Source organism: Ursus americanus, chromosome 8 (genome assembly GCF_024610735.1).
Source record: "Ursus americanus isolate L20-20 chromosome 8, mUrsAme1.1.p, whole genome shotgun sequence".
NCBI classification, from domain to species: domain Eukaryota; kingdom Metazoa; phylum Chordata; class Mammalia; order Carnivora; family Ursidae; genus Ursus; species Ursus americanus.
In genome coordinates this window covers 10,674,507-10,699,185 of record NC_142134.1, presented here as the reverse complement: position 1 = coordinate 10,699,185, position 24,679 = coordinate 10,674,507, and the positions used below count along the sequence as shown (strand labels likewise).

General features: G+C 32.7%; 1 protein-coding gene across 2 annotated transcripts in view; it reads left to right on the top strand.

The window, feature by feature from the left end:
- The window catches only part of GRID2 (glutamate ionotropic receptor delta type subunit 2), a 1,348,780-nt gene that overhangs the window by 243,769 nt on the left and 1,080,332 nt on the right, over positions 1 to 24,679 (top strand). For both annotated transcript variants that reach the window (XM_087863984.1, XM_045791965.2), the window contains exon 2: positions 21,091 to 21,246. In XM_087863984.1, the coding sequence (XP_087720110.1) occupies positions 21,091 to 21,246 (156 nt within the window). The remainder of the gene's footprint in view (positions 1 to 21,090; positions 21,247 to 24,679) is intronic.

Sequence of the window (24,679 nt, the reverse complement as noted above, 5' to 3'; positions counted from 1 at the left end):
TCAAGTGCTCAGCTGTAAATTAGCACTTCTATAAGGAATTGGGAAAGGTGGGAAAAGTGCATTTTTTTAGTACCTGTTATCTGGCCTACATATTCTATGTGCTTATGAAAATGACATGTTTGTAGCATAGTCTGGTAAAGTGCCAGATGTATTAAAACTTCTGGAATTAATAACTATATAGTATATTTACTCAATCATTTTTAAGCAGTATTGAAGTTGTCAGCTGACTTACTTTTATAATTAAAGATGAAAATGTTCTCTCCAAAAGAAAATGAAAAAAAAAATGGTTTGACATCAGCTGTTTCTTGAGGTCACATGAGTGACAACCTATATATTTTTTTGGGATATTACTCTTCAAATAAAAGGCATTGATAAATTGTGTATAACTTATCTATTACCTATATAATCCCTGTATAGCAGCTAGCATATTTGGAAACAGTAGGGGTGCATGTGTTTTTGCTGACTACTGATAGTTATGAAGGCCTGACGGGTTTCAGTAAACCTTGTGGATATGCTTAGCAGCTGGTGCAATTTTTTGTGGTGACGTACTTACTCACTTCTGTGAGATAATGTGTAATGCATCTTAAAATAAAAGTAAAAATTGTTCAAGGGGCAGCATCTCAAAATGTCATGGTATACATACACAGGAAAAAAAGGCAGAAAGTTCATATTGCCATTCAATTCAATATGGCGATATTTTTATTTTGTATTTTTTGAAGATAGAAAAGGATTCCACAGAGTCATTATTCTGCGTAGCACATAACGTTCTAATTGGATTTACAGGAATAAAACAAAGTTTGCCAACAAAGCAAAAGGGAGACCAGAAAATTTGTTGATGACATATCCAATGCAGACAGTTTTGGACAATAGGATGCATGTTAGGCCTGACTGAATCTATTCATTCTCCTGTCAGCAGCTGGCACGCCTCCTTCACAATTGCAGAAAAGCCACAGGAAGTTCCTCACTTTTGCAAACAACATGTACAGCCGGTTCCTTCACCCTCCATAATCCTTATTGCACATTTTGAGATTTTTTTTTCTACTGGATGAGTAAGAAATTATACTATTATTAAACAGTGATAACTAATTTAATCTATATACAGAAACAGTACAGTACTGTTTCTGTTCATGCTGAAGAAAAATAATTGAAAGAAATTCTGTGTAATTATAAGAACATGGTACTTCATGATGCCTAAAAGTGCCAAAGATAATACAGTTTGGGGCACATATTACATGGTTTCATCCAAAGTATGGTCAGTCTTGTGTAATGCTGATGCTTAGTTGTGAATGACTGTCACTACAGTGGCTGGGTCAGGAAACTTAACTATTAAATGCTGTTCACTCTCATATCCCTATCTCTAAAGTGCTGCCTAGTCTAGAGATTTATTTCGTTGTGATGAACATTGTACCTCCAAATGTCCTTTTTGTAAGTAGTTACCCCTTCAAAAGTTAAAAATGATCACATCTGCATTTAATTTTTCACTAATTTGTGTATATACTACTTTTGTGTTGTTGACATACTACAGGAGTAGGATGTTGACATTAATTTATGAAATGGCTCAAATACCACCAAAAAGCTGTTGTATCGAATAGCCTCTAGTTGTCATTAGCAAGCTATATAATGACGTTGCTTTTTCTTTTTTAATTCCTTCTTAATTCTGACACATTAAGCTTCAAAAATTATATTTATAAATTTTCTTAAATTATAGAGTATGTCTTATTTTCTAGTATATATAGTTATATATATAAAAGCATGGTTTATCTACCCATGGCTTTCCTTTTAACTGAATTAGATGACCTTTAGGAACTCTTCTCCTTCAGGTTATAATCTGATGGATTTCCAGTTTTAACAGAAATTTCTTTACAAAAAGTGCTTAACTTATACTTGCAACTTCTTCAGAAAAAGTTGCTTGCCTAGATTCATAGCATATTTGAAAATTTATTAAGCATTATGAAACTATGATTAGTTCTGCTTTGTTTGTTATATCTTAATTCAAGAAGGACCTTTGGAATTTATTAAGTATTTACACAAATAAATCTCTAATTGCATTTAGAGAAATAACAAAGTTTTATTGGGAAAATGGGACTCTAGAGCATGAAACTTCTTAGCCTATTCAGATTTTCATTGCCTTATAAAAGCTATCTACAAGGTGACCTCAATAGCAAATAGAGCTGAGGTGTGGGTGTCTGAACAATAATTTTGACTCAAGACCTTAGTATACGTAGTTTAAATATTTTGTAGAACGATTATTATTCTATTAACGTTATGACTGGTGGTAGCTTTTTAAATATTCAATTATATAATTATATTTCATGTATTAAACAAATATTTGTTGCCTAATATGCAACAAGTGCCTTTCTTTGCACTGATGATTTCTTTTTAATGAATATAACAGATAAAATCCTTTGCCTCATGGAACCTGTAGTCTAGAGAAAGGAAGAAAATTAACAATAAATAAAGAGTTAAGATATGTAGTGTATCAGATGGTAATATGTACTATGTCAAAAAAATAAATCAGGGAAGAAGGAAAGGGAGTACAGGCAGAGTTTAAAATTTTAAATAAAGTGATCAAGACGGTGTCACTAAGAAGGTATCATTTGAGCAAAGACCTGTAGCTGTTGAGAAAGCCAGTTATGCATTTGTTTAGAGGGAAGAGCATCCCAAGACTAAGGAAGAACAAAATGAAGACCTCTGACATGGGAACATGGGTTATATGTTCTAGGAACAAGGAGGCTGGGGTAACTGGATGTCAAGGAGCAACAGGCTGAGTATGAGGGTCTCTGAGAAGACTCTGTAAGCCCCTGGAATGATTTCACTGTTTCTGCAGATATGTTGAGATGCCATTCCTGGCTGCCTCCCACATTGCAGCTAGCTTTTACAATTTTTGTCTCCTTCAAGTTTTCTGACTTCTTATGTTAGTTCCTCAGACACATACTACTTTACTCTCTGAATTTTCTGCATATTTGATTTGGCAGCAGGGATGGGGAGCCTTGTCATCTTGTCAGACTTTGAAGTGTAAAATTGTTTTGAAATACAAATAAGAAGTAAATATTTCAGACTTGGAGGGGTTTTAAAGTTACCTATCCTATCGTTTTATAATACATAAATTGTAATGTTTTCCAGCCTCTGTAAATACTACTGAACTATAAGAGGAAACACATTACATTTTTTGGACAATTTAATTAGAAGAAAAACGTTTCCTCACATTGTTATACCTTCTTTTAAAAGTATATCTATTAACGTTTATAGATTCACATAGATTCTGATTTGGTATATCTGGGGAGGTATGTTTATTTTTAAAGCTCTATCACTAATTGAGTTAAATCACTGTGTTTCAGAATTCTGGCTCTACCACTGCAGTTCAGCAAACAAATATTGAATGCCTATTAAATGGAAGACACTGTGCCAGACACTAGGGTCTATTAACTTTGATGAAAATTCAAACATTAGTCTTGTCTTTTGGGGGCTTCTAGTCTAATGAGAGAAAGATAAGCATAGGGCCTTTATGTCAGGGTAATTATTTAAAAATGTGTTGAAACTCTGTCTCCACTTTCTCATTTCCCATTCACTCTTTAACCCATTTCAGTCTGACTTCCACTCTGACCAGCACCATTGCAATTGGATTGCTCTTATTAAAATAATCAACAATCTTCATGTTACTAAAAACAGAACAAGAATACTTATCTGTACTCATATAACTACTGTTTTGAGTAGCAATTCATATAGTTGACCATTCCCAAATATTGAGAAAGCGTCTTTTTTTTTCTTTTTTTTTTAAGATTTTATTTATTTATTTGACAGAGATAGAGACAGCCAGAGAGAGAGGGAACACAAGCAGGGCGAGTGGGAGAGGAAGAAGCAGGCTCATAGCAGAGGAGCATGATGTGGGGCTCGATCCCAGAACGCCGGGATCACGCCCTGAGCCGAAGGCAGACGCTTAACCGCTGTGCCACCCAGGCGCCCCTTTTTTTCTTTTCTTTTCTCTTCTTTTCTCTTCTTTTCTTTTCTTTTCTCTTCTTTTCTTTTTCTTTTTCTTTAATTGTTATTTTTATTTGGTTTTCCTCCTACATCAATGATGGTTCCTTCTAATCTATCCTTGCTTGTTTCTCACCTTCTCATTAAGACTGGATTGCCTCTGGGGTCTGTTCCATTCCTCACCTTTACTCCATTTACACTATTTCTTATATGATCATGCCCACTCACAGGCCTTTTAATTTATAAATGTATGTTGATAACTTTCAATTGTATATTTCAACTCAGACCTCTTTCTCTTGTGTTTCATTTCCATATATCCAATTGTCTACCTAACTTCTCCATTTGCCTTTTGATAGATATTTGATACATAAAATATACAAAAGGGAAATTTTGCTTCACTTCCTTTTTACTCTGCTAGTTATCACTGTTTCAGTAAAGGGGAACATTCATTAACTCGGTCAGGTTGGAAGTTTCTATGTGGCTGAAGAACAGGTGTATTTGAATGGATTATCCATTAAAAAAAAAAAAAAAAGAATGTGTGCCTGGGTGGCTCAGTCGGTAAGTGTCTGCCTTGGGCTCATGTCATGATCCCAGTGTTCTGGGATTGAGCCCCTCATCGGGCTTCCTGCTCAGCGGGAAGCCTGCTTCTCCCTCTCCCCCTGCTGGTATTCCCTCTCTCACTGTGTCTCTCTCTGTCAAAAAAATAAATAAAATCTTAAAAAAAAAAAAAGGAATGTGTTTTCCATTAGAATGCAATGTCTAGAAAGACATTGTAGAGAGTAAGGTATTAAATTTCAAGATTTCTCATGTAGAGTATATACAGGTAATTCTGGGACTAGTGATTGGTCATGGATTTGAAGGTTAATGGACATTAGAAATAAGAAAGCCCAGAATTGCATTGTTAGTATGATGGATGAATCATCATATGTATATCTCATAATAAGTCATGAACATATACCTACCAACTGTATCACTCAGGATAATGGCAAGACTTGGAATAGAGAGAAGGATTCTCAACCAGGTTCCACTTTATTTAATGCATCAGTTAGTTGGTGAGGAGGTGGTCAGTGACAATGATGAGGAGGATAATAGGGTATAGCCAGATGTCAAGGATTTCAGAAGAGATGATTTTACTATTTTAGAAGAGAATAGTTTGGAATTGTTTTTAAGGAGCTAAGCAATGTTAACTTCCTATTTCTGGTTGCAATAGGTCCAGCATTTGAAAATACAAATCTCCAACTCTTGTCTTCAAGAGAAGGCTGAGGTTTATCCAAAGCCAGCGTTTGTCCATAAAGGAGTTGAAAATATTAATAGAATTGATTACACTGGAATGAGGTGGTCAGAATGGAGAATAGTACTTGTGGAAAAGTATAGAAAACCTTAATTTAAAGAAAAAATAGGGAGAAAACAGTAAGATATAATTAAAGAAACATACATTTTGGACAATAACCAGAGATGCCAGAAGTGAGAATCATGATGGGATTAGCTGGCCTTTTCATTAAGAATCTCAGAGCCTTGAGGAACCTCCATACTGTTTTCCAGAGTGGCTGTACCAGCTTGCACTAAAAATAGAGCTACCCTACAACCCAGAAATTGCACTACTAGGTATTTACCCCAAGGATACAGACATAGTGAAAAGAAGGGCAGAAGCACCCCAATGTTCATAGCAGCAATGTCCACAATAGCCAAATTGCGGAAGGAGACGAGATGCTCTTCAACAGATTAATGGATAAAGATGTGGTTCATATATACAATGGAATATTACTCAGCCATCAGAAAGGATGAATACCCACCACTTGCATAGACATGGATGGAACTGGAGGGGATTATGCTAAGTGAATTAAGTCAAGCAGAGAAAGACAGTTATCATACGGTTTCACTCATATGTGGAACACAAGGAATAGTGCGGAGGACCACAGGGGAAGGGAGGGAAAACTGAATGGGAAGAAATCAGAGAGGGAGACAAACCATGAGAGACTCTGGACTCTGGGAAACAAACTGAGGTAACAGAAGGGAGGTGGGTGGGGGGATGCGGTAACCGGGTGATGGGTATTAAGGAGGGCACATGTGGTGATGAGCACTGGGTGTTATATACACAACTATATGAATTGTTGAACACTACATCAAAAACTAATGATATGCTATATGCTGGCTAATTGAATGTAATAAAAAAATAATAAAAAAATTAAAAAAGAATCTGAGGCTTTATGAGCTCCAGATAAGAGTCTTGCAATGAATTTCTGAACCATTTTGAAACTTAATTTTTAAATTTTTATTTACAGTGGGTTCATAAAAAGATGTCTTATAGCCTTTCACATCTGATTGTTTGAAACTTGGGGAACTGACTTCTTAATAAAACAGAAGATGTAAGTGAAATAATATTTTAAATATAGAATCACATAGGTATGTTTATATGAATAATAAGTATGGATATATGAATTCTTATAATCATGATTTTGATATAGTACATTGTATAACATTGTATATATTTTATTCAAATTCTGGATCAAGAAAGTTGTTTCAGATTATTTCACCATTAAATCATGACCATTTTGTAAAAACACTGAAAAGTGCATAGAGTTGAACATAACAAACATTCATCCGTACACCTACCAACTAAAATTTACAGATATAAATATTATGTCAGTTTGTTTTAGAAATTATGTTAAAGGAAAGAAAATTTGTTTACATTTTTTATTGGGAAAAAATCCCTGTAATATTTATTTGAAATTTAACTTCAAATCTTAAGATAGGCAAACAGTAATAGGGTATCTCTAGGAATCTACTTACGTTTTCTTCATACACTTCACCTAAGAATGTTCGCGTCTCAGCAGTGCAGTAGAATTTTTTCCAAACTTGACTTTTTTTAAAACTTGTACTTTGTGGTTAATTGCTTTACATGAAATACCATAAGTAAGCACTTTTACTGGACATATTTTGACTTTTAAAATCATTTCTCAAGAGGTTAATAAAAGGCAATAGTGTATTGCTGTCATCTCTACTAACATGGCCCACAGCTCATTTAAGTTATCACCTCTTTCCAGCTGCTGTTTTATTTTCTTTTTCTTCAAAAGAGGAATGCTACATATCATGTCAGTGAGTCAGACTGTCTAAAGAGATGAATTAAGGGCACAGTGTGAAGGCATTCATTGTTGTCTCTTTTTTCACCACGTTTTTCTAAAAGCGGAATATTTTTTCTCAGGAGTGGGGTAAATTTTCAACATAGATACGGTCTATTAGTATAAAAGCTATAGGTTTTTGAATCTACAAAGGCCTATATTCAAGTTCTAGTTCATTTACTTTTTAACTTTGTGATTCGGTAATTCACCTAACAGTGATTTTGTAATATGGTGTTCTCATCTGTAAAATGGGGATGAAGAGAGCTATGTAAATAGGAATTTCAGTTTAAAAAATGTTATTGCTCTTTTCTTAAGAATGAAACAGTGGTAAGCAAACATACACAGCTTTGGCCATATTTGTAAGATTTATTTTATGCAAGAATTTAGAAATAGTACTTGAAAGTTGATTCTTTTAAAATATTTGACTTGTAGATGGTAAAAATGACAATTATGAAACAGATCTTTATAGATGAGAGAAATTGGGTCCATTTTGCAACCACTTACAACTAGTAAATACTCCAAAAATATTGTCATCCTCATAAGGAAACTCCTGTCTCACTATTGGCTAGTCTGTAGTTATAATAGAACCACTGTTTTCTCACTGTTGATGAAATATTTTGTAGGGCAGCTCTCTAGCAATACCTATATGTTGCTTCTTAACACATTTCCTTATTCAGTGTATAAAACAGCACACAATAGGACATTTTGGGGAAAAAGTTCATAGATTTCCATAAAATTTTTGGTTTTAATTGTTTAAGTGCTCATGTAATAAAGAAGATAAAACTGTAAGTGAATTCAGAGTTAATAAAACTATGAAGTTTAAGATATATGTCAGAAGGGTAGCTTTTCCCTACCTGAAATATACCACATGATGCCTGCTTTTCTTTAGAAATGAAGACAATGCTATACAGTTCTAAAGTGCTTAATTTCAAGTGACTTATCTAAGTCAACTCAGATTGGTAAAATACTTGTTTTTATCTAGAAGCAGAGTGAATTTTTGACTTATGCAGAAAAATTGATTTTTACTATCTAGAAGATAGCCTAAACTAAATTATTTGTGTGTAAAATGAGTTTCACTCTTCCAAGAGCATAGAATTCACACTTTTTTTTTCCACACAAGGTATTTCTTTGACATGTCGTTTTACTTATAGTACCATACCAGTTCTCTCAGTTTTTTATGATAATTGAAGGTAGTATTAAAAGGATCTAGTGAATTGTTACAAAAGAAAAAAAAAAGTTATATCTGTTCCATCTAAAAATATCTGGAAGTCTTCCCAGTGAATGTGCTTTTCAAGAAGATACCTTCTTGCTTTTTTTTTTGAAAATGCATCATTACAGTTTGGGAACAGTTTGAATTGCTATGCAGTGTTAAAAAAGTCTCTTTTCAGAAACCAGTTCTTTCTTTTCTTGTCATGGCAGTTAAATTTGCAATAATAGGACATTGCTTCAAACAAATGCATGATATGGAGAAAGGGACTGAAACAAGATATAAAGCTCTGGATTACTTCACAAATCAACATGAAATTATGGAAAATAATTTAAAGAGTTAAACAATCCCATTCTTTTCCAATTTTTTAATGGTAAAATACGCATAACATAAAATTTATGATGTTAACCATTATTAAATATACAGTTTGGTTGTATTCAGTACATTCATAAAGTTTTGCTACCATCACCACTATATGTTTTAAAAACTCCTTTCATCTTGTAAAACTGAAGCTTTATGCTTATTAAACAAAAACTCTCCATTCCCCTTTCCTTCAGCCCCAGAATTCCACCATTCTCCTTTCTCTCTCTATGATTTTGACTACTGTCAGTATTTAAGTGAATTCATATAGTATTTGTTTTATTGTAACTAGCTTATTTCACTTGGCGTAACATCCTCAAAGTTCATCCATATTGTACCATACTTCAGAATTTCCTTCATTCTTGTGACTGAATACTATTTCATTGTATGTATATACCATATTTATCTTGTCCATTCATCCATCAATAAACACACAGGTTGCTTCCATGTTTTAGCTATTGAGAATAATGATATTATGAACATGAGTGTACAAATATCTCTTCAAGACCCTGCTTGCAATTTTCTGAGATGTATAGTCATAAGTGGAAATGTTGGATCACATGGTAATTCTATTTTTTTTTAGGACTGCCATGCTGTTTTCTATATCAACTGTACCATTTTACATTATCACAAATGGTAGAGAAGGGTTCCAATTTCTCTACATCCTTACAAACCCTTGTTATTTCTGGTTATTTTTGATAGTAACCATTCTAATTAGTATGAGGTGATATTTCATTGTAGTTTTGATATGCATTTTCCTAATGATTAGTGATGCTGAGCATCTTTTATCAACAGATTTCTCATGAACTTATTGAGCACTTACATATCTTCTTTGGAAAAATGTCTGGTCAAATTTTTTGTCCATTTTTGAACTAGATTGTTTTTTGTTGAGCTTTAGGAGTTCTCTCTGTATCTGGATATTAATTTCTTTTTTTTTTAAAAGATTTTATTTATTTATTTGACAGAGATAGAGACAGCCAGCAAGAGAGGGAACACAAGCAGGGGGAGCGGGAGAGGAAGAAGCAGGCTCATAGCTGAAGAGCCTGATGTGGGGCTCGATCCCATAATGCCGGGATCACGCCCTGAGCTGAAGGCAGGCGCTTAACCTCTGTGCCACCCAGGCGCCCCTGGATATTAATTTCTTATCAGATATATGACTTACAAATATTTTGTGAGTCTCTTGCAGACAGTATATAGTGGGACATTTTTTTTTTAAACCATTCTGCCAAATTCTGTCTTTTGATTGGAGAGTTTATAACATGTGAGATAATTAAAAGAATGGACTCCTGTCATTTTGCTCTTTGTTTTCCTTGAGTCTTAGTAAGTTTTTTTTCTCTCATTTCCTGCATTACTGTCTTCTTTTTTATTTAGTTGTGTTTTTTGGGTAACATTTAAAGTTTTTTATTTTAACATTTAAACATTTAAATTCCTTTCTCATTTCCTTCTGTGTATATTCCATAGCTGTTTTTTTTTGTGGTCACCATGGGGATTATTCTTAACATCCTAAAGTAATAACACTCTACTTGGAATTTATACCAGCTATAATTTAATAACATACAAAACTCTGCTCCTTTATACCTCCATCCCCAACCCTTTCAGTTGTTGATGTCACAGAATTACATTTCTATTCATTGTGTGCCCAGAACATAAACTAATACTTAAAAAATCTTAGACTCTTGAATTATGTAGAAAACCAAACTTACAATAATACTAGCTTCTAGACTAATAATTATCTTTTTATAAAATATGTATTAGTGTCTTAAATTATGTAGAAATAAAAAAGTTGGAGTTACAGATTGTCATTACAATAATGCTGACTTTAATAATTGCCCGTATATTTAAAGGTAACTTTTCCGTGATCTTTATTTCTTCATGTAGGTTTGAGCTGCTGTGACAAGTCCTTTCATTTCAACCTGTAGGACTCCCTTTTGCTTTTCTTTCAGAGCAGATCTAATGATAATGAATACTGTCAACTTTTATCTGGGTATATCTTAATTTCTCCCTTAATTTTGCCTGCTGCCTTCTGGCCTCCAAAGTTTCTAATGAGAAATCTGTTGATAATAGTATTGAGAATCCCTTGTATACGAGTGCGTATACACTCATTGAGTGTATACACTCAATGTGTATACACATATACACTCATTGAGCACTCTTTGAGTGCTCCTTTGTTGTAGTTCACTGAGTTTCTTAGATGTTTATATCTGTTGTCTTTTACCAAATTTTGGGAATCCCACAATGTGTGTTGGTCTTCTTGATGTTGTCCCACAGATCCCTTAGATTCTGTTCACTTTTCTTCAACCATTTTTTTTTTTTTCCTTTTTCTTGGACTTGGTAATTTCCATTGTCATATCTTCAAGGTCACTGATTCTTTCTTCTGCCTGTTCTTTGAGTCCTTCTAGCGACTTCTTCATTTCCGTTATTGTACATTTCAGCTCCAGATTTCGTTTTTCATTTTTCTTTAGGTTTTCAATATATTTATTGATATTTCTATTTGTCCATTCATTGTTTTCTTGACTTTCCCCACATCTTTCCTTAGTTCAGGGATATCTCTAAGGCAGCTATTTTAAAATCTTTCTCTAATAGCCCTACCACTAGGTCTTTTTCTGGGATGATTTCTGTTAATTTAATTTTTTCTTCCAAATGGGCCATATATTCCTCATTTCTGCATATACCATATGATTTTTTTGTTGAAAATTGGATATTTCAATTGAAAAATAGGTTAACTCTGGAAGTCACATTCTCTTCTTTCCTCAGAGTTTGCTGTTTTTGTTTTTGCTTTTATTTATTGTTTTTTTTAAAATTATTGTAGGTCATCTCTGTGTCAAGGATCAGCCTGAAATGTAAATTTAAAGTCTTTTCAGTTCTTGTCTCAACCTGCACCTTTTACTGGGCATGTGCATTGACTTTTTAATTTTCCTGTGTATGTAGGAAAGAGTTCAAAGTACATTATAATATTAACTTCCACTTTACCCACCATAATTATCTAGTTTATACATGAGCATCATTCTTGTTTTAAAAATAGATAATATGTTTCTAAATGTCCATTGGTAATGTTTGGCTCCCAAAGGAGAAAAAAAGAAAAATGAAGGGGGATTATGTGAGTGGTGACTTTTTAATCTTTTGGAAGTCACTTCAACCAGAGAGGGAGGAGCATGCAACAGTGGAGGCGAGTACAACACTGGCTTCCAGTCTCTTTTTATACCTCTAAGATCAGAAGCAGCAATCAGCCATCTGTGGCAGAGTGCAGATCCCCTGTATTTGGAGGGCGGAATTCTTTTTGCCCACCCTGGCTCCCACAAACTGTGTGCAAGTTGCTCCTGGAAAGGCTTACACTTAAAACTGCTTACCAAATGGCTGAGGGGTGGAAGATGGGTAGCTGTTACTGCCCTAAAGGCTGAAATTGACCAAAATTAACCACAATTTACCCTCAAAGCCTTCCTCTGGAAGTTGCAATCCATCAATATATTCAGACTTCCAAAATAGTTATCAGACAGAATCTGCCAATGCAATTGTTGTCTAAATAGGGAAAAAAATTCCTGATGCTTCCTACTCCACGATCTTCCCAGAATCCTTTGTAAATAGTGCTATTTTTTTGAAAAGATTTATTTATTGATTTTAGGGAGAGAGAGAGAGCCTGTGAGCACATGAAAGTTGGGGGAGGGCTGGAGGGAGAATCTTCAAGCAGACTCCCCGCTGAGCTTATGTCCAATGCGGGGCTCACTCCCAGGACCCATAAGAGATCATGACCTGAGCCAAAACCTAGAGGCTGATGCTCAACTGACTGAGCCACCCAGGAGCCCCAATAGTGCTATTTTTATAAAGAAAATAATACTGATTATTGATCTCTCAATATTTAGTAGTCTTTTGAAAATTATAAATAATTCTTAATAGAAGACCTAATTTGTAATATTTGTTCCCCAAACACCAGACTTACATAAAAATGCATAATCTAATCAAAGAGTATTTATGTTCCAACATAAAATGATTATGTTAAAGATTAGCTTCCTGTTATCCTCCACATGGAAGAGTCAGATTATCTGTTTGTTAAGCAACCTGCATTTCCTTTTGTTCCACAGACTTCTATAAAACATACAACAAAGTCAAATATTCAATTGAAAGTATTATCAGTGTAAATTGCTTTGGGTTTCTGTATAACTTTACAAAAATTCCAAATGAAATATGAATTCAAATGTTATTGGAGATTTGGGCTGAGTAAAAGGCCTTTGTTACAATGAAGAACCCCTTCATGAATTTGACTTAGCTCACACTGTGATGAAATGTTACAACATAAACTCTAACATAAATGCCCTTGTCTGAAATCTCAGGACAGTCATTGAAAATTTGACTTTTTGGTCTATGAATTGCTCTTGTCACTTTATCATAATATTTTGAGAAAAAATGAAAATTTAAAGGTATCTACAATATAAAAATATTTCAAAATTTATAATATGCCTTCAAGTATTTATGTATAATCATTTTAATGGTCTGCATGGGATTTTATCTCTTTACAGTTATATCTTTCTACACCATATCCCTAACTAATTCTGTGATCTTGGCACTATCCTCTTTGAACTTGATTATCTATTTTTAAAACAAGAATGATGCTCACGTATAAACTAGATAATTATGGTGGGTAAAGTGGAAGTTAATATTATAATGTACTTTGAACTCTGAGAACAAAGTGCCAAGTAATCATTAAACACTGGGAGATAATGAAGCAGTTAGTTTCTATACCTGGTCACAATTTGAATATTATATACCCAAGTAAATTATTAAAGTCCTTTAATACATAAATGACTCTGGCATTGTCATTCTATCAGGATCATTAGTCACCAAAGTGAAAAAAAAATTCTAACTCTTTAAAAAATGAAAGGCTAGAGATTTGTTCTGAACCCTGCATTTAAGAACATATCAAAATGCATATGTTACTAGAATCCACTTAACATTACTCTGTTTTACTCTGTAAAAATTACCATTTAACCTAATGTTTAAAAATTTGCCTCGATTTAATTCCTTGTATATGTGAGATTATTGAAAAAGAGAAATTAAACATAAAGTTTGAGCAAAAATTGGGTGAATACATGAGCTAATTACTCTTTAAATAGAACAGTTTAAATCATTGTGGTAAATACTGCATCTACAAAAATTATGCAAAAAATATTATTTGGAAACTTTTATAAGCTAATCCTAGTTAATAAAAATTTCTCCAACAAAAAATTAAAACCTATTTGAGAATTTTAACATACAAAAATTTTATTGTGATAGTTATGAAAGTAAAATTGTTCCTATCACTTGGTAATACAGAAATTTATAATAATGAATATATTCCTGTATATTAAACTCAATTTTTTAAGGAAGGTTTTTAAATGGAAAGCTGTTAATTCTGCCAGTCATTACAAGCTTAAGGTCTCAGGAAGGTTACTTAATCTGAGCCTCATTTTCCATCAGAGGTTTTTCATCAAAACTAAATGATATAATGCCAGTTAACCACTTAGTACAGTTCATATTACTAACACATGTTAATTGCTTTCACTGTTATTATTTCAATTATTATAAACTTGATAGAAACACAACAGAGTAAAATTTTCTGTGATTCAGAATAATATTTGCTAATTGTCATGAATTTGGTGTATATCCAGCACTTCCTTTCCAATTAGAATTATTGTTTTGATTTACTTCCTTAGTCAGAGTGTGATGATTAGATAAGGTGAACTGAGGAAAATATACCTCTTGATGAAAGAAGGAGTTCTAAAAACCCCACTTCATGCCTGTCAAGGTATTAGCATAGAGCCTATTGGGAATATTTCTGTTGAATAAGAAGGGACTGCAGAAAACATTTATAATAGAGAATTAAATTACAGAGGATATTTCAAAGTAATTAATATTATCCGGACAGATAGTTTTATACATCTACACATATGCATACACGCAGGCATACACATAAACACACTACCTTCATTGTAATAATATCCCACTGAAATGGTAGTCTGTATGCTCAAGTGGAGATGCTAAATTGTATAGAAAATGTTTATTTCATTTGGTCACAATTCTGCTAATTTGTCTTGTTGCCTAGTAGTATGGAACGTGTTTAACTTTGTTTCTTCTGTGAACTGAGAGCAATTTAAATAGAGGGTGAAATAAAAGGGAAATCCGATTTTTGAGGTATTTATAATGTCTTCCATTATTTGTTGTTCTTTTGAAATGTATGTATAATTTCCCTTGACATAGTGGGAATACCATAGTAGATGTAAAAAAAGTTAAAGATCTCTTGATTTGGATATCTGTGCAACAAACAACTCGTGTATATAGAGTGCATTATTAGAATTAAGAAAAAACCACCTACTTGTGAATAATAGTATCCAAACAGTGAAGAAAAATGATGATTTAACAATTCTGAATAGCTCTGAAAAACTATAATTCTACTATGACCAGTAAATTTTCCCAAAGCAGAGATTTTTGCTTTTTTCTCTTTATTGAATCGTTTATGCCTCTAGGGCAAATGCAATACATTTTATGTAAAAATAGTCTTATGTTCAAGTTTTGCTATGATTCTTCAATTTTCAGTACTTCATAGTTTATGGCAAATGAATTTGATATGTTAATCACCAGAGGTAGTTATAGTTATTGAATGTGTATGTGTACCCACACACACACGTACACATATATGAATGATATAGCTTGTTATATATAGCATATATGCATACTTATACCTGACATTATATATGTGTATGTTTTTTTCATAAAGTAAATGCTTGAAATGAAGAAAAAAAACATAATATGGAAGAAATATCTCCAAACTTGAAACCAGAAAATCTAAATTCCTACTCTATTCCTTCTAACTTTTGGCTGTGTAATTTTATTAAATCACTTGAACTCTTTTCACTACATTTTCTGAAGAAATGGAGTTTGTATAAACCATCTTTAAAATTTCTTTCATCTGTGAGTCTATGAAATCCCCAGTTGCCCACTTCTATTGTGATCTTATCAAGGCATCTTAATTTTGCTATGGTCTGATTCAACATGTAATAGATTTCAGCTGTCTTGTCAGCAAATTATTTGTTAAGAAACAACATGGCTTGGCTTTGATGATTATCTCTGTGTTGAGGGAAGGTTATTTTGAGGGGTGGATGGATGGATGCATGAATATATGGGAAGAAAAAAGAGAAGAGGAAAAAATGCAGAGAGAGAGAAGCCAGGAGAATCTATTCTGTTGCTTCAAAGAAAAATAGATTCATTTCATAGAGCACCTTTGAAAAGCTTATTCTTTTTTAAAGCTACATACCATAAAGAGTTTATATATATTAGGCAAAATTAAATGAAGATTTTTGAACTTCATTACTGAAAAAAGATGAGCTCTCTCTGATTTTATTTGCAACTCTGATATCCAACCATGTACTTTGGGCAGTTGTTTCATAACATGTCTTTTTAGATGATAAGGTTTTAAACATTGATCATGTAAGGGTAATGTAGATGTGTTGATACTCCTTTCAATATTTAGAATTATTTATTTTAAAAGTTATATGGTATATTAGTTATATAAAATTTGAGACAAAGATCATCCAATAATTCTGACTAGAAAAATTTCTTCAAACATGTATCAAAACATTTCTCAATATTTTTAGAGAAAACTCTGATCTAGATGAAGACATTTTCTTTCCTCCATTATCTTACTAACTAAACAATGTTTCTTCCATTTGCCTCTTATATGTATAAGAAAAAAAAAGAATATAAATATTCAAACTAAAAATACAAGTGTATGATTAATACCTTGCTGAATAATTTGGGTATTCTGGAGTCATGATAATGACTGTGATAATAAATTCACCTGCAAGTACATTAGTAAGTCTACTTTTGTTTTAATTCAGAGTTAGTTGTAACTCACATTTTTGCTCCTGTCTTTGAATCTAGTTGTCTTTTTTTAAAAATAATATTATGCCTAATTAAACATAAGGAAAAATCAATCAATTACTATTTCTTGACTAATTCTAATATATCCAGGCTCCCTTTTATACACAAAGTATAAAAATAGTTTCTATGACCCAGGAAAGAATATTTTTCTAATGAAACAAGCATACATACATCCATTATAGAGTCAACACCATGAATAAAGACACGAAGGTAAAAATGCTTCTAAGCTTAATGTTTCTTTTTTTTTAAACGATTTTATTTATTTATTTGACAGAAAGAGACAGTGAGAGAGGGAACACAAGCAGGGGGAGTGGGAGAGGGAGAAGCAGGCTTCCCGCTGAGCAGGGAGCCTGACTCAGGGCTCAATCCCAGAATGCTGGGATCATGACCTGAACCTAAGGCAGAGGCTTAATGCTGAGCCACCCAGGTGTCCCATAAGCTTAATGTTTCTTAAAGCTTCTAATGTTTGTGGGAATTATGGAGTTGGTCAGGTTAGTAACTTCTAATAATGTTTTACTTAGCAAACATATTTGCAAATATGAATTTGTGTAAAAAGTTTTTATGGTATAAAATACTGACTTGTACAGATGACCTTACACAACAAGGAAAAAAAAAAGATGTCAGTATGGTTTTAATATTACTATAAACTTTAATTCTTTACTATCTAAGATATAAGATTTAAGAAGACAAGTAAACATGTTGTCGTTTGTATTTAAAAACATATATATGGGGCTCCTGGGTGGCTGAGCCGGTTAAGTGTCCAACTCGATTTCGGCTCATGTCATGATCTCAGGGTTGTGGGTTCAAGCCCCACGTTGGGCTTCACACGCAGCAGGGAGTCTGTTTGGGAGTCTATCTTTCTCCCTTCCCTCAACAAGCTCTCCCTCTCTTTCTCTCTCTCTCTCTGTCTCTCTCTCAAATTAATTCAAAATAAAACAAAACAAAATGTATATATCATTGCCAGTATATGTCACTCTCTTTGTATAAGGATAAGTAAAGCCTTTTTCCCCCTCACGGAAGGAGCAGATCATCAATCCCTAATAATGAAATGACTGATTACAAATTGGTATAATGGGAATGTTTAGGAGGTGTTCCTAGTCTGCTTATTGCTTGATTATTCTTCCTTCCAGTTTGACCAGTGTGGAGTGTAAATAGTGTATAATCTGTTGATCAGACTTTGTGTGTGTGTGTGTGTGTGTGTGTGTGTGTGTGTGTGTGTGTAATTGGTGGAAGAATTATTTCACCTGGACAATAAGTTGAATCTGTTTTGCACCTCAAGTTTGTAAAATAAAACTAACAGTTAAAAAATGCTGATAAAAATACCTGGGAAAGAACTAGATGCTGTGTCATCATGTTAACTATATAGTTACGAATGTTGCATTCGAGGGACTCTATAAAATTTCAAAAACAGTAAATCTAAGATGTTTGGTATCGGATTAGACTTATAATATATGTGCATTGATAGAAAGGATAAAAAGATGGCATCGCTATACTATGGAAAGTGCGTGAAATAAAGAATCTTTTTTGTGTGAGATTCTGCGTGTGGAACTCACTGGGCTGTTTTCAGAATAGTTGTGCTTAATACAAAATGCTGCATGTACTCTTTTGGTTAAAAGCCAAATCTAAGATGAGATTTTATAGCTGAAGAAAAAAAGTAAATAAATAACTGGATTTGAAATGTTGATAGGATTTCCTGTTCTTTGGTTATGCTGTGTGCAGTAAGATGAAACTTTCTTCTATTTACTTCTTGCTGTTTGCAGAAAGATGAGCTGCTTCTTTTCTGCATTTCCTTTCAGTGTATCTTAATTCAGAATGGAATTGACTAATTTGCTATCATTTTCGTAGGTTTCTGCCATCTAAGTCAGGTTTAGTGTTTAAGGCAGTCTTAAGTGTTCTGTCAGGTAACAGTTAAATGCTTCCATTGAAAATGTGTTACCAATACTCAGCAGAAGTCAATAATATCACCTGCTTTAAAACAAGGTTGATTAGGAACTCTTCTTTTAAAAGACCCATTTAGAATCCATGACAAGCTGAAGCATCTTTATATAAACATACATCACTTCTTTGTGGGTAGACATTTGGATTATCTGGTTTAAAATGAATTGGTTATTTCAGCTCCAATTATAGTACATTTATATCACACTTTCTAACAAACCGCTAAAGAAATTTTGTATATCTGAATCTGATAGTAATAAATTTCAGTGTAATGATTAATCTAGATTCTAATAACAATTATCACAAATTAAAATGCATCTTCATGAATGTGGCTTAAAATGAGCAAGATATATCTAACATTTATTGTCTGACTAATTTCACAAAAACTGTTTCTAAAGTAGATTTCATCCTGTTTCAGAAGTGATATGCGAGGGCAAAAGTTAACAACTATAAAATATGTTTGATTAAATTAATAAAATATTAATTTCCTAACTAATAGACACATAATGTAAATAGGAATTACTTTATATATCAATTAAAAAATTCTTTGTCCTTTCTCATGCTCTTAGCTGTGGACAGGTATTCAAAATACACTATAAGAAATAGAAAGCAAGGGTTTGAAGAGGCTGGTCAAAGTTAGTACATTCCATGCAAATATAAAAGAGCAGGGATAAGAGAAAACTAGATTCACACAAAAAGCCTGTTAGACACTCTGCCTTCGCTAGTGAAAATTAATAATTGCCTCCCCATCATGAGACCATTTAAGGTGAAGAGGGCAAAAGTAACCTGCCATACTTGTCAGAAATAGACATAGTTTCACCCTTGCTTTATCATGTATTGACTCTAATAATGCATGTTTAATATCATGATCTGTCTTTCACTAGAAGGCTTTGGGCTTTAGTCACAAATGCATAAAATCAACAGACTGGCTAATGTAGAATGTCTGCTTCTATGTACACATATGTGTTGGATGTGTATAGATACAAACATGTGTATGTATATTTGTGTCTGTATATATAGTCTGTTTATATGTATGTGTTTAATACCCATATAGTATTTACATATGAAAAAAGACATTTTAATATAAACACAGTTTTGTTTCTATATTTACACACTACAAAGAATATTATAGTCAGAAACAATATTATGTATATGTGGATATGTATGTGTAGTCATTCCCTTATCGTGTTATTGACCTTGGGACGTATGTCTTTTTTTGTCAGGAGGAAATTCATTTGGTTCACTCAAAAAGGCAAAAAAGTACATTGGTCCAGTGTTTATAATTTAAAATAATTTAAAAACGTGTTCCTGCTTAGAACTGGCAGAATCAGAATGAACACAAATAAGGCATGTGTGACCAGAAGGGAAAGAATCTCCCAGATTTACAATAAAGTCAGGATCCTCATAAAAATACTTTTATTCTTATGTGTATAATCCTGAAAGGCAGTATCCCATAGTGATTTAGAGCAAGGACACTGGAGTCAAGGACTCTGGCCCTTGTTCCTTTGACATATTCCTTGCACTGAAACTTAATTTTAATAACTGTATGTGTATGTAGTAGTATGTGTATCATATAAATATTTTAAGGATTGAATGAGATTCTGCAATATGGAAAAATATTAACAGAAAATGTTGGATTACAGTATCTAAAAATAAGAAAACACTAGTGTTTATTGAAAATTTACTATTCAGTTAGCACAATTTATTTACATTTTACATGGATAAACTTATTTAAAGCAGTTAATAACTCTTATAGATAGATATTACTTTTAGATTTTACAAATGTGGAATGTGGGTCTTAGAATTTGAATCCCCTGTTCAAGGTCACGTGCTTAACAAGTGGCAGTCAGAATTTGGAATCAGTTTACTCCTAGAACTGGTGTATTTTACCAATACCCTGCTGATGGGCAATCATTCAGATAAAAGTTAGCTACAACTCTTATCATCATTATTATTGTATATGAGTGAAAAAGGCCATAATTACCCACCAGGACTTTTATTAATTCTTCAGGAAGTATTTCTTAAATTACCTGTGCTCAGAGGTTTGTATGTGCTTAAATTTTCTATAAATGTTATTGAATTTACTACTGTAAAAGATACTGAAACCCTTGTTCAAGAGAAAAAGAAAGGAAGTATAAAGAAAAATGAAAAAAAAAATTAAGATCACAATAGAAGTCTGATCCTTGTACACAGTGTGAATGGCTCTCAGTTTCTTGATTTTAACTTCTGATATTCAGAAAAATATTCCTCAAACTATGAACTCCTGAAGATATTATGATATGAGATGTCTAATGTATTAGCCACTTTGTTCTGCAAGAGCTTTTGGACTTATTATATTGTCTTACCAAAGCTCTTCCTGAAATAACAATTTGATGTACTATTCATCATTTCCATTTGGAAGAAGTAACTACATTCGTGCTTAGCTATCATACTGCTTCCAGTACAATGTGTTTCAGTAATAAATAAACTGCATGCTTTAAGTGAAAGTATACATTTTTCAAATATATAAGTCTCTTTGGCATATCTCCAGAGAGCATGACAGAATATTTATATTATTGTTTAATGGCAACACTCACTTCTTTCTAGGAGCAATTTTTGATGAATCTGCCAAAAAGGATGATGAGGTGTTTCGCACAGCAGTTGGTGACCTCAACCAGAATGAGGAGATTTTACAGACTGAGAAAATCACATTTTCGGTGACATTTGTTGATGGAAGCAACCCTTTTCAAGCAGTTCAAGAAGGTAAGGTCTATCAGCAGTCCAGTTTTTATTTTGTTTGTTTTTTGGTTCAATTCAAATGGCAGTAGAATTAGATTTGTAAAGAGCCATCAATCTGGGCATCATTTTTGCGTCTTTGCTGCATTGCTGTTTTGTAGATGTTTTGTAGCTGTTTTGTAAATGTTAATCCTGAATTCCACTTCTGAAAGGGCAGAGTGTGGAAAGTTGTTGTTTTAATTGAAATACGTATGAAAATGAATATAAATATTTACAGGAAAAGCTTTATAACATTTTATGACTACAGGGCAAATTAAACATTCCTTAAAAATATGACTTTCTATCTAAATGTTTAGCTTCAACTTTTTTGAGATAAGGGCCACCTTGAGTGTTGTTATAACATGTGATGACGTTTTTGGTGTATTCATGAAGAACGCATTGGTGGAAAGAATACCTGTAGTCACTACATGCAAGTAAAAGGTTTTACACTGGGATCCTAACATAATGTGCCAAATATTAAAGCATTTGCCTCCATTCTTTCTTTATACTTGAGTAAATTAACATTTTTCATAAGTACAAATCATATAAATAGAAATATTTTTATTATACTGGAATGATCATTTGTATGAATGAAGGTTTTGATTGAAAGATTTAAGAGTAATAGAATTTTATTTTTGATGCTATTATTCTGATGAAATTGCCTTTTGATTGGTGAAGCACTCATTGTTCATGAAACTATTTTCTGCTAATCTAGTTTATGTTTTATTGTGATAATATATTTAGACTAAAGATACCTATACTAAATTTAATGAAATGAAGCACTTGTTTCTTCAAAAAACTTAAAGAGGATTGATTTGGCAGAAGAAAAGATGGACGAGATATTTAAAGTACTAAAGTTTGGCAGGAAACTTTTAAAGACAAATATTGAAAGGATAAGGGAAATGAAATAAATATAAATGTTTTTGGAAATACAAAGATGAAAATACTTTTTATCTAATTTAGCATCTGCATGATGTACAGGTAACCTTTTTTGGAATATGCTTTTGACCAGTAGCATTGGCCACTGTTGAAACTTATGTTTATCGTGTCAGTAAGAAACAGGTAGAACGATCAGTGTTCTAATGGGTTTTCCTCCTTCTTAATAATTTGATGGAGTGAAGAAATATTATTTTAGGGAAATGAATAGAAGTGTTTTAGTAAAAGGTGCTTTTGCATAGAAAATGGTGCTTATATTAATAGGGGATTTTAATACTAGTAAGTAAATACCAATTTAAAAAGTTTAATAAAAACATGTAGTTATTTGTATTTTAAAATCAGAATTGTTATGGGAATTTGGAATCTGCAAAAATGTATATGTTGGTAAATTTTCTATTGAAACATTCAAAAACTGTCTAAATTAATATTATAATTCATAAAGCAGTATGCAAAATAATAAAGTAGAATTTGGGGAAAGCCCAATAATGTGAAAAAATATTATTCATTAAACTCAGTTTTAATAACTGGAATGAGAGCAGGAAAAAAAATGAGGACAGATTTATTTTTGTGTTTTTTTCTGATTATATATTAATAATTGTAAATTAACTTTGAAGACATGCTAAAACATCCATCCCTTTTAAAAATTCACTTTGAAAAGTGTGGAGATAGAGAAGACAACACAATGGGTAGAGGGGAATTACAAAGTCTAAAGCATATGTCCCTCACGCCTTGTTTAGACTACAGTTTGAAAAGCAAAGACGATTTTTAAAATACTACCATTAATCTGTTCACATATAGCTTTGTGTAGCCATTCTGCTGCCAGCTCAGTTCTGGAAGAAAAATCTCTCTCAGAAAGAACTACTTGAAAGAATTTGTGTCACTGAAAGCAAATTGAAAGAGGAAATAAGTTTTAAGTTTCAGAGACAGAGACCACTAGATATTTGTCAAGAAAGAATAAAGAGTTTGACAGTTTGCCTGATGGTTTCTGATACTAACAGGATGTTCTGGACCAGTTATTTTGATGGTCTGCTCTGGGTAATGAACCTGAAATAAGTTCTAGGAAGCTCTGGAGCTAACTTGTTTCCACATTCAATATGAAGAAAGATCTTGGCTAATTTTAGAAATAAAAATAATTCTTTCTAGAGCTCTTTCTATAATTGATTGGTTTGAAAAAAAGAGGAAAATATTCAACTGAAGAAGAACAAGAAATAATTTGGATAGTTTCTTAAATGTTTTGAGAAAGTCATTTAGGAGAAAACCGCAGTTGTGCCATCAAGGATGGCCAATTTTTCTATGCTCCTGTCTTTGCTGCAATACAATTAAAATCTATAACCCAGAGGGTCTTAAATTAGCTTATTTGGTTTTTTTTTACTTTCTGAAGAAGGACAAAAGATTCAATGATACGGTTATTCCTGATCGTTTACACATTAGCACTCTTGATGAACTTCTAAAATATTCATGGTTTTGAGCTGTGTGTTTTTATTTGTTTGAATTTGAAAGTCTGATCCTTGAATAACGGTACCATCAAGGATATAGGTATTTGGTAATAATAAAGAAAAAACCTAATAATCTGAAATGCTCAATTTATTTTGTTGTTAGAATTTCTTCCAACCAGCCACACTTAAGAGATGATTTTTACTTTTACAAATTTAATTTTTTTATTTACTTTATCTTCTACTATCAGCATTTAATGGGAGAAGGATCTAAAGATAAGCACCCTATTAACCCTTAAGTAGTATTAGAACATTGGTGCTATTAAAATGCTCCTTTGTAGCTTTGGTTACAGTAGTTTTTTGCATAGTAATAATTATTTTTAGTAATAAATATTTAATAATTATTTTTACAGTTAGTTCATAGAAGTAGATACCTTAGTTATAACACAGGATCAATATTCCTTTCTTGAGATCAATGATTATATCTCTTATCTTTATCAGTAGCCTGTGACATTAATCTCAGCACTCTTAGGTAAATGAACAGTAGAAAATAAATAACTGTTTTTATAAAAGTAATCTGGAATTAAACAACCTATTTTAGTAATTATTTTTCCTTTCTTTTGAATATATTTGTTGATAAACTCTTATTCACCTTTTGTCCTTTGAGTTGTGGAATGTTAACTAGGAGCAAAGAATTTTTCATACCTTAACTCAGGATTATTTTTGTTACTTTTTGGGCAGGCAGTAGGTAGGCTATTTTGGTAGCTGAGATAAAGCTTACTCTCGAAGATATACAAAAGAAAAAAAAAATCATATGGGTTATTTTTGAAAACCTTGAAAATTACAGAGGTGGAAAATTATATAAACCTAGTTGAATGTTTTTCCTAAATAGATGAAGTAATTGAGAGAGGGGTGGTTAAGTCATTCTCCTACACAGTGCAAGTGTGTAGCAAGAGAAAGAACTAAACCAAGACCTTCAGACCACTGGCCTATTTTCCTTGCTACATCTGTTAACCATATGTACATGAGAGAGAATACACAATGCATTCTAG